The 13,812-nt window shown below is 52.7% G+C and overlaps 1 protein-coding gene across 2 annotated transcripts in view; it reads right to left on the bottom strand.

Annotated features, from left to right (window-relative positions):
* Positions 1–13,812, bottom strand: part of ALDH1A3 (aldehyde dehydrogenase 1 family member A3) — a gene marked incomplete at both ends in the record, with an annotated part of 37,059 nt that overhangs the window by 17,795 nt on the left and 5,452 nt on the right. The window contains 6 exons of one of the 2 annotated variants that reach the window (XM_080692053.1): positions 349–451; positions 3,537–3,650; positions 5,750–5,878; positions 6,352–6,413; positions 6,724–6,853; positions 11,280–11,420. In XM_080692053.1, coding sequence (XP_080548179.1) covers positions 349–451; positions 3,537–3,650; positions 5,750–5,878; positions 6,352–6,413; positions 6,724–6,853; positions 11,280–11,420 — 679 coding nt within the window. The remainder of the gene's footprint in view (positions 1–348; positions 452–3,536; positions 3,651–5,749; positions 5,879–6,351; positions 6,414–6,723; positions 6,854–11,279; positions 11,421–13,812) is intronic. The other variant, XM_080692054.1, reaches the window with a different exon arrangement.

The raw sequence follows: 13,812 nt of genomic DNA, 5'->3' as shown, positions 1-13,812 counted from the left end.
TTTTATTATTTTATTTTGAGATAGGGTCTTGTTAAATTGTTGAGGGCCTTGCTAAGTTGCTAAGGCTGGCCTCAAATCTGTAATCCTCCTGTCTCTGTCTCCCAAATACTGGGATGGTGGGTGTACGCCACAACACCTATCCACATTCTTTCCCAATGCAATGAAGGTGGTGTTTGGACCTCCCAGTTCCTGCTCATGGGGGACAGCAGGCAGGCCGACCGAGGTGGAAACCTTCCCACCTGGTGGGTACATCTCTCTGTCTATTGGTCCTGAGTTCTGGCCAGGAGGTGGGGAGGGATTTACGGGCCCTCTAAATCCAAGCCAAGCCCAGAAGGGGCAGAGACTCACGGTCGGCATCTGCACACACGATACAGGGGTTTTTGCCCCCCAGCTCCAGCGTCACCCTCTTGAGATTGCTCCGGGAGGCGGCTTCTTTAACCAGCTTCCCAACCTTCAGGATTAAGAACAAAGGCAGACTCAACCTTGGACGTGGCCAGACGTAACCCAGATGCCCACAGCAGTAGACGTCTTGACCAGCCCCGCAGGCCACCTGCCTCCCCGGCTCCTGCCCGTGGTCTCCGCCAGCACCTCCCTGCACACCAGACCTGCACCACCTGGAGTCCCTGGTTTGAGCTGCTCCACTTGCAAGAGGGGTGGAAGCTTCTGGAAGGCCCAACAGCTCATGCGCAGGTGCAAGTATCTGTCTAGCGCAGATAGCTGCTCGCCTGCCCTGGAGCCCGCACCTCAGAGCTCCCAGGGTTGGTCCCACTCATCTGCTAAAGGCTTGAGGTCTGGAGGCGAGAATCTCCAGCTCCACCTCCTAGCAGCAACTGAAATACCCACAGCCTAGGGGGGGGGTGTCTCTGTGGGGGCAACCTTCACGAGCTAGGGAAGTGGCGGGGGGCTCGCCTCCAAGATGAAGAGGAGCCGGTCCTCTGAAACTGTGGGTGGTGGGGAGAGAAATGGAGAGTCATCTGCCAGGCTGCAAACAGCAATGGTCCACCTCCCTCAGGCGCCCGAAGGGGTTCTCCACTGTCCACTGCACCCTTGGTGCTGACGGTTGCCTGGCACACCTTGGTCACTTATCTTGGGCACCAAGTAAAGCCAGGCGCCAACCACTTTAGGGCTGGTCAGACGCTGAGGTCCAGAGCCAGACAGCAGGCAAGTAGGTGCCGCTCTCTGTCATGCTGAGCTGGTGACTCTTGTTTTGTTTTTAGGTACTAAGGATAGAACCCAGGGGCATTATACTTCAAAACTATACCCTCAGACCTATTTTTTATTTTTTATTTTGGAACAGGGTCTAAGTTGCGGAGGGCCTCACTAAGTATCTGAGGCTGGCCACAAACCTGCGATCCTCCTGTTTCAGCCTCCCAAGTACTGGGATTCTAAGCCTACGCCACCACGCCTAGCTTTAGAGGCTCATTTTAAAAATCATTAAACTGGGGCCGAGAGCATGGTGGTGCATGCCTGTAATCCCAGCACTTGAAAGGCCGAGACAGGAAGATTGCAGGTTCGAAGGCAGCCTCAGCAACTTAGTGAGACTCTGTTTCTAAATAAAAAAATAAAATAGGGTTGTATGTGTAGCTCAGAGGCACACATCCCTAGTATTAAAAACAAAAAACAAGAAAACAACAACAACAAATCAGCAGCTTGGGCTGGGGCACAGCTTGGTGGTAGAAGGCGTGTCTAGCAGACACATGGCCCCGCCCCAGCACTGCAAAAAATAAAATAAAAATCTGCAGGCTCATGGGTGAGGTCTGGAATTTTGCCACAGTGGCAATATTTGTCCCAGAGAGAGAACAGCAGCAAGCCCGGCCTGTTCCGGGCTCCCTCTCACCCTCAGAGCTGAAGGCGACGAGGTGACCTGGGCAGAAAAATGCCTCTTTAGGGAGATGTCTCTAAAGACACGAAGGACACTTGTTAGACGGTGGCCGCAGACGGAGGAGGGACCTGTGCTCACCCACCAGGCTCAGGACGCCTCAGAGAAGCGTGGAGAGACTGCACTACTTTTGTGCTAGAGGAAAAGATAAGGAAGACTTGGGCACCCTGGAGGTCGCCATTGCCAGTGCAGAGCAGGCGTGGACTGGGCACTCAGCCCCGCCTGCTAAGCACCATCAGCCATTCTGCTGCTGTGCCCGACACATGGAAGCACTAGGCAGGGTCTAATTTAATTCTGACTCCAATTCCTAGCGATGCTCACCCTGGCTGTCTCTGGGGAGGGGCAGCAGCACCCTTTCTGGGCACCAGGAAGGGTGTTCAGGCTTCTGGTTGGATTAAACTAGGATGGGGACAGGGATAGTTATTGCACGGGGGACATTTATTCATCTCGTTTGTAAGTACAGAACAGTCTCATTAAAAATAATTCTATACACAGACACATGTAAACTGAAGTAGGATGTCTTTGTTTCTTCTCACCCAGTACCCCAGGACCCAGCCTGGAGGTGCCATAGCAATGTCTTGGGAATGCTTACAGGCAATTTCTACACACACACACATGTATGCACTCATGCACACACACATACACACTCACACAATGCACACACATGTACACACGCACATACTCACACATGCACTCGTGCACGCACACTCTCTCACATACATAGTCAAGCATTCACACATGCACACACACGCACGTCTCCCTTATGGGGTCACACTGTAGTCACAGCCTGAAAGGTTTGCCTTTTTGTAGCTCACCACAGATCAGGGACCAGCCCTCCTTACTATTAGGATTGTAAGACATTTCAAGAACAGATATGGCACGTTTGAAAATATGTCCTTGCACGCTCCTGAGAATACATCACTGCCTGCAGTAGTTTGTTTAAAATGGAGTTTCTCAACCATACTTTTTCTCTCTTGAAATTTTCGATAGATAGTACTGAATCTCACCCTCTACCTTAGGAACAGGGTAGATGAGAGCCCATACTCTCCAAGGCCACTTCAATTTTTACCAAATTGACAGACAAAAGGAGGGACTGATTTTCATTTGAATTTGCATTTCTCTGATTGCTGGTAATAATGTTAAGTTCATTAGCCATTCAGTATTTCCGCTCCCCAAGTTGCCCATTTTTCCTTCCTTCCCTTCCTTCCCTTCCTTCCTTCCTTCCTTCCTTCCTTCCTTCCTTCCTTCCTTCCTTCCTTCCTTCCTTCCTTTGTTCCTCCCTCCCTCCTTCCCTCCTTGCTTCCCTCCTCTTTCTCTTTTTCCTTCTTTTTCCATTGATTTGCAGGAACACGTCACATACGAAGGCTATAAATCCTCGGAGAACTCCACATATAACTTCACCCCTATTTCTCATCTCTTAGCTTTAATTATACTGTTTACCACATGGATGTTTTAGATTTTAATTTTATCTTATCTCTCAGTCTTCTAAGGTTTCTGAATTATATTAGATATTTCATTTGGAAACCAGGCCAGTGGCTTTTTACTGGCTGTTACACACTAAAACATGGTAAAATTTGGAAGAGAGAAAACACATCATGTTTGGGGTTCTCAAGGAAGTGTTACAGGTGTGGGTCCCGCAGCTCGGGAGGAGGGTTACCTCTGTGGAGCCGGTGAAGGCGATCTTATTGATTTGAGGGTGAGAAGAAATTGCGGCCCCCACCGTTGGTCCAAACCCTGGAACGATGTTCACCACACCCGGGGGGAACCCGACCTGGAAAAAACCCAGATGATGTCAGAGGAAGGGGCCAGAGCAGCGACAGCCGCGGAGCAGCGCCCCAGGCCGGAGGGTCACAGCTACGTCAGGTCTCCAGATGGAGCAGCATCACCACAGAGAAGCTGGGCCCGCCCTCCAGGACCTGGACCCCGAGAGCTGATTGGCTCCTCAGCCCCCGCTGCCAGCCCCAGGGATGCCAGAAAGGGCCCCCCATGCTGGGGCCGCGGGCAACGCACAGGGATGCCACAAGGTGGCAGCGGCCCTCCTGTGAGTGTGTGCATGCTTGTGCAAGTGTGTGAGTGCATATATATGCATGTGTGTGAGTGAGGTGTGAATGTGTGAGCATGTGTGTGAGTGAGGTGTGAATGTGTGAGCATGTGTTTGTGATTATGTGTATGTATGTGAGTGTGTATTGCATGTGTGTCCGTGTATTTATGTGTGAGTCTGTTACTGTATGAGCATGTGTATGCATGTCTGTGAGGTGTTAATGTGTGAATGTGAGCAAGTGTATTTGTGTGTGTGGTTATGTGTGTATATGTGAGCATACATATACATACGTGTCTGTGTGTATATGTATGTGTGCAAGTCTCTTATTGTATGAATGTGTATGTATGTGTGTAAGCGAGGTGTTAGTGTGTGAATGTGAGCAAGTGTACTTGTGTGTAAGATTATGTGTGTGTATTGCCTGTGTGTATATGCATGTATGTATGTATGTGTGTGAGTCTGTTATTGTATGAGCATGTGTATGCATGGGAATGTGTGTGTCATATGTGACAGCAGGCACATGTATGTGCACGTGAGTGCAACTGTGCAAAAGCATGTGTATGTATGTTAGTGTGTGAGCATGTGTATGCATGCACATATGTGGATGTGTGAATGTATATGTGTGTGAGTATGTGTAGGTATGTATGTGTGTAAGTACATATAAGAGCATGCATGTACATGTGTGTACCAGTGTGTGTTGACATGTGTGAGCATGTATATGTGGATGTGTAATGCGTACATGTATTCACATGTAGTGTGTGTTAGTGTGTTAGGATGTGTGGGCATATGTGTGTATGCTGAGGGAGTGAGAGGCACCTTGGTCACACCCGCAGGCTCCTGCACCTGTGACTTTTCAATCCCTCCATGAATGCTGCAAGTAGATAAAAGCCCTCGGCTGCTCAGCCTGGCTCCCAGGAGCTGGCGCTTCTAGGGCACCGCTGCTGTTTAGCCCACACGCACACCCCGTATTTCATGCGTCCAAGGCCGCCTTGTTCCCCAGGAGCACCTCCCGGGGACCAGGTGGAGGACGCTGCCCCGCCCTGTCCTGCCTCTCATGGCAAGCACCTGATTTTAGAGTCAAGGTCGGGGCATGTGGTGCTTGGATCTCACCTTTCCTGGGCACTAATTTTTAAGGTGTGACCCTAGAATCCCTACATCTGTCACTCGTGTGATGATGGTGTCCTGCATCCCAGCCATAGGGTGAAGATCGGGCTTGTTATCTGGGTCCCTGCATTGGTCTCGTAGAACAGGCGGGTGCCCCGTTGAACTGCCCAGCTGAGAGGTGAAATGAGCGGCCTCCCCTCCTGTCCGCCCCTCTTTCCTTCCTGATTCTTCTTCTCGTCTTGGCCACATGCAAGCCGATGAGGGAATGACTAAACTATGTTGCCCGGTGTGTCCGGGAGGCAGTGCCCCTGAGTTGCGGCTGCCTGCCCCGCGGAGCCACAGCTGGGAGGCTCCCGGCAGCCCGCCCCTGCTACTTCTGGGTCACCGATGCAGACATCCCAGCTGCAAAGCCCAAGAAACCCCAGATGTGGAGTGCAGCACCCTCTGGGGTGATCCTACGGTATCTTCTTTAGCAAAACATTGTGTCCTAAACCATAGGTTTGAGCCCCTAATAAGCGTGGGGTGCTCTCACTGGGATCAGTGGGCGGCATGGGGTTTCTTCCAGCTCAAAGCAGAAGGAAGAGCGCTCGGCCACTAAGCCAAGCACGGCCACTCCCTTCCCACCACATCGTGAGCGGGTGGCCGCTCTCGGGGTTGTGACGGTGACCCTGGTCTGGCGGCAGGACTGTTACCAAGAACACATCCTATTTTCTTTGCGGACACCTTACCTCTTTGATCAGAGAGCCGAGGTAGAGGGCGGTGAGGGGGGTCTGCTCCGCTGGCTTCAGGACCACGGTGTTCCCGCAGCACAGAGCGGGCGCCAGCTTCCACGCCAGCATCAGCAGGGGGAAGTTCCACTGGGACAGAGCACAAGAAAAGGCCCTGGGGGCTTGGATCCACCCTCTCCACCCTGCCCCAGGCCCAACCATGCCTGCAGAGGAGGGCACAAACGTGCTTCTCCTTATCTAAGAGTGGGGTTTAAAGGGTAGCAGAGGAGTGTACAATGATCAGGTCAGGTGCTCCCTAACCTGCCTTCTGGGAGATGCTATGGTACCCCCGCCCTGTTGTGGGTACACTACCCTCGCCGCCCCCTTCTAAAATGTTTGCTGAAGGGGTGACATCCTCCTGTTCCTCTGCAGAGCACCTTTCCAATCTTCCCTTCAGGGCGCTGCACTGCCCGTCTCCCCGAAGCACCCAGCTCCGAGCCACCATGCGTGTGCTCAGTCGATACAGGGGCGATGGATGGAAACACACCAGAAATTGGTCCCCAAGGACGCAGGGCAGTGTGGGGGAATCTACAGACTCCATCGAGAAAAGCTGCCGTACTTACCGGGGTGATGGCCCCGCACACCCCGATGGGCTCGTGCCTGGTAAAGCATACGACATTATCATCTGGGAGCGAGGTGACCCAGGGTGGAGGAGAAGGGAGGAGAACACAAGTTCAGGTTAGTAAGAAAGACAAGAAGGAGGGGAGGAGCCCACGGGGTGCCAGCCCCACGCTTGCCCCTTACACAAAGCGATTTGAGCTCCACTTGCAAAAGCAAGTAAGGTCCTTAGAAGAAGGGTCAGCACTGTGCCACCCGGGAAGGGAAGGGATGGGCACTGGGTGTGCTAGGGAAAGAAAAGACCTCAGGCCACCTGGAGGAGAGAGAGCCCCAAAGAGACCCCAAAGGAGGCTGGGGTCCCTTCCGCCTCGGCTCACCTGTGGGGATGGTCCTGCCCTGGATTTTGTCTGCCCACCCTGCAAAATATCTGAAGGTCTTAATGCAGCCCTCCAGGTCAATGAAGAACGCCTGCAGAAAGGGCTTTCCCGTATCCATCGTCTCCAGGGTCTGCAAGGACAAGAGGATGCTCATCGGTGATGTGGCCCTTTTCTTCCCATTAAAGACAGGCTTGGAGGAGACAGCACAGTCCTGGTACTTAGCTCTCCAGACCTCAGTCCTACAAGTCACTCCAGAAAATGGAAATCAACACTGAAATTGTCTATTGAGAGCCGGGTTGTGGCGCACGCCTGTGAGCCCAGTACTTGGGAGGCAGAGACAGGAGGATCGTAGGTTCAAGGACAGCTTCAGCAACTTAGCAAGACCTTCAGCCACTTTGTGAGACCCTGTTTCAAAATAAAATAGGGCTGGGGGTGTAGTTTGGAGGTAGGATGCCCTGGGACTCTATCCCCAATATCACGAAATGAGAAAGATAAAAGAAATTGCCAACTGAGATTGAAATTGATACTCAATCGAAACTGATCTGTCCTAGATTGACAAGAACCATTCTTATTGCCAAACACCTGAAGCTGGGGGCTGGGCGAGAACACAGGCACATGTCCCCTTGAAGCCCATGGGCAGCTTCCTTAGGAAGGGGCACGCCAACCTGGGCATTCCTGGGAAGCTCTGGGAGGGCCTGCTGTCAAGGGGGTGGCTTCCTCCAAATCAAGAGAAAGAACAGCACTGGCTGGCTCTTCCCTCTCGGCCGGGCTGGCCAGCGTGGCCATGGAAAGAGTGATGGAGCCCAAAAGGGTCGTGTGACCAGCACAAAGATGCGCTGCTTCCTGAGCGCGCGCGGCAGCCGGATGCAGAGCCGGGAGCAGGCTCGCCGGGCGGCTGAGGGAGGTGGCTACCCAGGGCAAGCGAGCGGCCCCTCAATGACAGGGATTCTTTTCTATTTCCAGCCTGCCTTAAAGAGAACCCCTTTGTCCCTCACACAAGCAGCCCAGTGGCGGCCGGCTCTGGACCCGCCAGCCGTCCGTCTCTGCAGGAAGTGGCCACCCTGATGCGTTGCCCAGGGCTGGATTCCTGCGGAAGCATCAAGACAGTCAGAGGATGATGTAAACGGAAGGAGGGGCTCCTGGCATCCAGGGTCCCAACCTCACGTGCCGCCTGGAGCTGCATGGCTCCATTCACCTCTGGCTGGGTGACCCCAGACATGTTACTCATCCTCTCTGGGCCTCAATATTCTCAGCTCAGAAATGGGAAAGTGAACCCTATAGGTCAGCTGGGCGTGGTGCCACATGGTGGTAACCCTGGTACTGAAAGGCTGACACAGAGGGGTTACAGGCTGGAACAGCCTCAGCAACTTAGTGAGACCCTGTTTCAAAATAAAGACTAAAATAGCCTGGAGGTGTAGCTTAGAGGTAGAATGCCCTTGGGTTCAATCCCCAGTAAAACAAAAAAATATAAAAGAAGCAGGGAGAGGAGGAGAAGGAGAAGAGGGAAGAGAGGGAGAGGAGGAGGAGGAGGGGAAGGAGGAGGAGGAGGAGGGGGAGGAGGAGGAGGAGGAGGGGGAGGAGGAGGAGGAGGAGGAGGAGGAGGAGGAGGAGGAGGAGGAGGAGGAAAAACTACAGGTAAGGCACCTGTACACAGAAAGCATTCAATAAACATTGGCTATTTTTAAATCATTAACTCTTAGCTTCCTGGAGTAATAGTACAATTTTTTTTTTCAGGTTAGTTTTATGGAATCTATCCAAACAAAACCCAGGTCACAATAAGTTTAGACGGAAAAATATTTTTTTAAAAAAAGGATTCGTAGGTCCGCAGGACTAAACCCGACCCATCGAGTGTGAACTACTGACCACTGACTGGAACAGCTGCCTCTTAAGCAACTGGTTGTCCTGGTTCAACCACAAGGAAGCCACAGCCACACCCAAGTTGATTGCCTTTAACATTTTAAGGCAAAACTGTGCCCTCTGGAACATTACCATGTTGTGACCTTCAGATATTGAGGAAGGCCGAGCACTTGGAAGGGTGTGGCTGGGGGGGGCAGGGTGGCGTGGCGGGGAGGGTCCCAGGCTTCAGACAAGGGGACACAGAATGTGGCTTCGTTGCAAAGGAGACTCTGCAGGGAGGGCCCCTACTTGGAGAGTCCTCCAAACGTGCACTCAGAGAACCAGAGAAAGAGAGAGGCAGGGGCCTCTGGACTCCCTGGTAGCTATTTCCAAACATGGAACGAACGCAGCATGCACAGCCAGCCCCTCACACCACTGCGCGGCCAAGTGAGCCGGACGGGCGGAGGCGCCTTGTACCTGCGACGTAGGAAAGCCTACGGGAGGGAGACGCAGGGGGCGCCTTCCTGTGATCCATATTTGCCTGTAATTCTCTTGACCCTATCGTGGTGTGGCAGAGGGCTGGATCGTATTTCTTGTGGACAGTGGGGTCCCCATAGCAGGAGTGATGTGGCTGGGTGGGCCGGAGTCCCTCCACGGCTCCCCCTCTGCCACGGAGCCCCAATGGCCCTGGGACCGTGGGGCGGGTGGAGAGGAAGGTGGCCCTGCAGCCGCTGCTCCCAGGCCCACGCTGACCCTGGAGGACAGGGCGGGGAGCGGTGCCCTGGGCACATCCTCCCCAGCCCGCTATTAGTCCACACGGACATTGCAGACAGATGAGCTCATGTGGGGTGAAAACAGAAATGTTTTTGAAAAAGCCAGTTTGGCAGCTTGTGAGTCGGGGCTGGCTTTTGGTGCAGGAAGAACCCGAGGTTCTGCGGGAGCTTCGCTGGCCCGGGAGGAAGCTAGGCTCTCCCAGACGCGCTGAGCACACCGGCCTGGCCTCGGCCTCCAGGAGCAGGGGCGCCCTGGGCTCCATACAGATGTGCCCTCGGGGAATCGCGCCCCAACGTCCCTCCACCCCCAAGAAACACATGTGGGGACAAAAGCAATTTCAGTACCCTGGCTGGTCATGGCTTTTAAAACGGTGGCCGCTTGGCTTCTTGTTCCCCACATCAGAAAACAAAAACAAAACACTTTTCCCGATCCAAGGCTACAAAGGAGATTTCCTTGCCTGCAAATTGAGGCTCCAGGTTTGGAACAAGTTTGGAAAAGAGGAATCTGGAGCAGCGCAGCCTCACAGCTGGGCTGCCTAAATATGCCTGTTTGACAGCTCAGGTTCCAAGCATCCGAAAGTTCTTGGCCAGCGGGGCACGCAACGGGGTGGGGGGCTGGGCTTTCACCTGGCATAATTACAGTAACCACTAGTATTTATGGTAGCTGGCATCTACTTACTACACACCAGGAACCGGGCTAAAGAATTTAAAGAGATCGTTCTTACAACACTTAGATACCAATATTAATGCCCTTTTTTACCTGCAGAAATAAATCTCAGAGGGTCTAAGCAACTTGTCCAAAGCTGCACAGCTAATTAAAGGCAGGGCCGGGGTTTGAACCCAGGTCGTTCCTGCTCTGAGGTTTCCCATAACCAGGCGATCCTGCCACTGCACAGTGTCCCCGTGCCATTTCAGGGGTGATCAATGAATGATCTTAGGTCATATGGGGACTTTTTTTTTCTGTAAGTGATAGTATTTAATTTAATAAGAATTAAAAATATAACCAGCACATTACACCTGTGATTTCATTAGGTACTCCCCAAGGTAGAGGTGTCCCAAGAAGTTCTGTGCGGGTCCGAAAATGCAGGGGGCACAGAGCCCCACACATATACTATGACTCTTCCTTTCATACCCACCCATGATTCAGATTTAGTTAATAAATCAGACACAACAGGAGATCAGCGACACCAACTCAAAGTAAAACAGGACAGTCATAACAATATACTATAATAAGAGTTCTTTTAAACTTATGAGTTGCTTACTTCTAGAATTTTTCATCTGACATTCTGTGTGTGTGATGGGAGGGCGGTGGCGGGGTACTGGGGATTGAATTCCCGGGCATTCTACCTCTGAGCTGTACCTCCATCCCTCTTTATTTTTTGTTTGGAAACCGGTTCTTGCCAGGTTGCCGAGAGTCTTGCTATGTTGTTGAGGCTGTCCTCGAACCTATGATCCTCCTGTCTCAGCCTCCCAAATACTGGGATTACAGGCCCGTGCCACCATCTGACATTTTTGAACCATGGCTGACCATGTTCATGTTCTACTTACATGGCTGATCATGTAAGTAAAATCATGAAACCTCAGATAAGGGGGAATTGTACTTAGGTTGAGGTTAAACTTGGATTATGAGGACGTTCACGCAAAAAAGAAAAAAAAAATAAGTTTAGTATGTAAGGGTGTGACCGGGATACCAGGAGCCCGTATAGCCATCTGTGAGTGTCCCAGGCCTGGGGGCCACGGATGAGCTGAACTTAAAGAGCTGAGCTGCAGAGGAAGAAGCCTGGCTTCCCAATGGAGAAGATGAAGACCCGGGACACTTGCTTCCACCCTCAAAGGACCAAAGGTCCCAGGGCCGCACGTAAACAGCCCCTCCGTCCTTCCTCAGTAGCCCTGAGGACAGGCCCCGTGGTCCAGCTCCTCCCTCACTCCCCAGGTCCCCGTGCTCACCGCCAGGATGGCACGGTCCCTCTCCACCAGGTCGGCCAGCTGGTGCAGCAGGCGCCCTCGGCTCAGCGCGTCCATCCTGCGCCACGGGGAGCCCCTCTGGAAGGCGGCTTGCGCGGCCTCCACGGCCCTGTCCACGTCGGGCTGCGTGACCAAAATGACAGACAGACAGAGCAAGTCACCCCTGGATGCTGCCACAGCTCGGCACCTCTGGGGTCAGCTACGGAGGACAGCAAGGAGGAGGCGGCGGATAAACTGCAAGCGGCTGGGAGTTTTTAACTCACCAGAAGGCCTGGGAACTTCCAAGTGATTTTATTTTTAGTGATACTCGAGATTGAACCTGGGGCGGACACTGTACCTCTGAGTTACACACCCGTCCCTTTTTTCATTGACACAGGGTTGCATTAAATTGCTGAGGGTTTTGCTAAATTGCCAAAGCTGGCCTTGAAGCTGTGGTCCTCCTGCCTCAGGCTCCCAAGTACTGGGGTTACGGGCAGGCGCCACTACGCCTGGCTCGTGCCTGACTTTTTCTTTATATCATACACAAAGAGGATTTCTATAACGGCCAGGTTCTTAACCTCTTTCTGATTCTATGAGCATTTATTTTAAAATATTTTATAAAGTCACCATCCCCGAGGACTTTTCTTAGTGACTTGAGTATGAAAAAGTTTTCCCCGGGTGTGCGCAGTGTGAACACACAGGAGCCCGCCATCCCCCACTCACACCTCGCGTGGGCGCGTGTGTCTTGCACTTGTATTAGGTGGAGGACTGCGGCCAGGGCTGGGGGGATTGGTGTTTCTGTAAATGAACGAACTGGCCATATTGGAAAATTCTGCAGACAGGGAGGGAGAGCCCACGATGGCCGCGGTGGCCTTTTTACTTTCCTCTTTCCTGGGCTCATGTACCCGTGGGAGCAGAACGATTGCAACATCCACAGATAAAGAGCCGCATCATTTGTGAACTCACAGAATAATTACAACAGAACATCTGCCTGTTCGTTTGCTGTTTTGTAGAGCTGGGGATGGAACCCGGGGTCTCACATGTGCTAAGCAAGTACTCTCCCACTGAGCTACACGCCTAGCCCTGGAAAACCTCCTCTTCTTCCTTCTGTTCTTTTTCTTTCTCTATCTCTTTCCTTCTCTCCTCCTTTCCTTCCTTCCCTCCCTCCCTTCCTTCTTTCCTTCCTTCTTTTTGAACTGGTGATTGAACCTAGGGGTGTTCTATCTCCAAGCTACACTTTGGGCCCTATTTTATGTTTTTATTTTGAAACAGGGTCTTGCCAGGTTGCTGACGATATCAGAGTTGCTGGGGTCTTGCTAAGGTTGCTTGAGCCTGGTCTCAAACCTGCGATCTTCTAGTCTCGGCCTCCCAAGTACCGGGATTACAGGTGTGCACCACTGTGCCTGGCTCTGAACCTTTTTCTTAAAAGAAAAAAGTGAGAGGTATTCTGAGGAGCGCCAGGTAGCTGCGTTTCCAGGAAAATGGGCCTTACGGATCTGGTTGCTGGAGGCTGCTCTGACCCGTCTCCCCAGGGAGGTGTAGCAGGCATGGACGTGGGACACCAGTGGAGCGGTAACAGCACCACGACTCCCTCCAAAGCCTGCCGAATGCCGGGACACTGCATTCCTTGTTCCTGGCTCTGGGGTGGAGGGCGGGACCTGCCCAGCGGCGGGGGAGTGGGAGACCTCTGCCTCCAGGTGCTTGGAACAGCAACCAGCCCAAGGCACAGAGGCCAGGCCGAGGGTCTCCGTTTCTTCTCTGACAGCTGCGTGGGGCACCTGGGAATCGCCAAGTCTTCTCATTCAGCACCTCGCTGCCCTCCTGGCTAGGTCTCACAGATTCCTACAAGCTCCTCTGTGCTAAAAAAAAATGTCTCCCTTTGAGTTTAGGATGAGGAGCCACCCGAGGAGGGGCCATGCCAACGAGCCACCGTGCATCACGGGACTGTCACCAGGAGAAGAAAGTTCCAGCCGAGTTCGTCCCCATGTCCGTCAGCCCACGCGTTTCAACCTCACCAATACACGGATTTAAGATCTCAATCCACGTGCGGCGGTGCACGCCTGTGATCCCAGCTGCTCCAGAGGCCAAGGCAGGGGGATCTCAAGTTCAAAGCCAGTCTCTGTGACTTAGTGAGACTCTGTCTCAGAATAAAAAATAAATTTAAAAAAGGGCTGAGTGCTGGGCATGGTGGTGCGCGTTTGTAATCCCAGCATTTGGGAGGCGGAGACCGGAGGATCACCATTTGTGGACAGCCTCAGCTACTTAGGGAGGCCCTTTACAACCCAGTGAGACACTGTTTAAAAAATAAAAGATTAAAAAATAGGGCTGGGGGCCGTAGCTCGGAGGTAGAATGACTCTGTGTTTCGCCTGCAGTGCCGCAATAAAGGGGCGGGGGGCGGAGGATGTAGCTCAGTGGTACAGCAGCACCGGGTTCAATCCCCAGTGCTGCGAGAAATAAAAAAACAAAGAATCTCCACTCAACAGCGGTAGCCCCAGCTTCTCTGGAGGTGGAGGCCGGAAGATCCTTTGAGCTCAG

Source organism: Muscardinus avellanarius (assembly GCF_963383645.1).
Source record: "Muscardinus avellanarius genome assembly, chromosome: 3".
Classification (NCBI taxonomy): domain Eukaryota; kingdom Metazoa; phylum Chordata; class Mammalia; order Rodentia; family Gliridae; genus Muscardinus; species Muscardinus avellanarius.
Note: the sequence above shows the minus strand (reverse complement) of the source record. Positions and strands in the feature narration are given on the sequence as shown.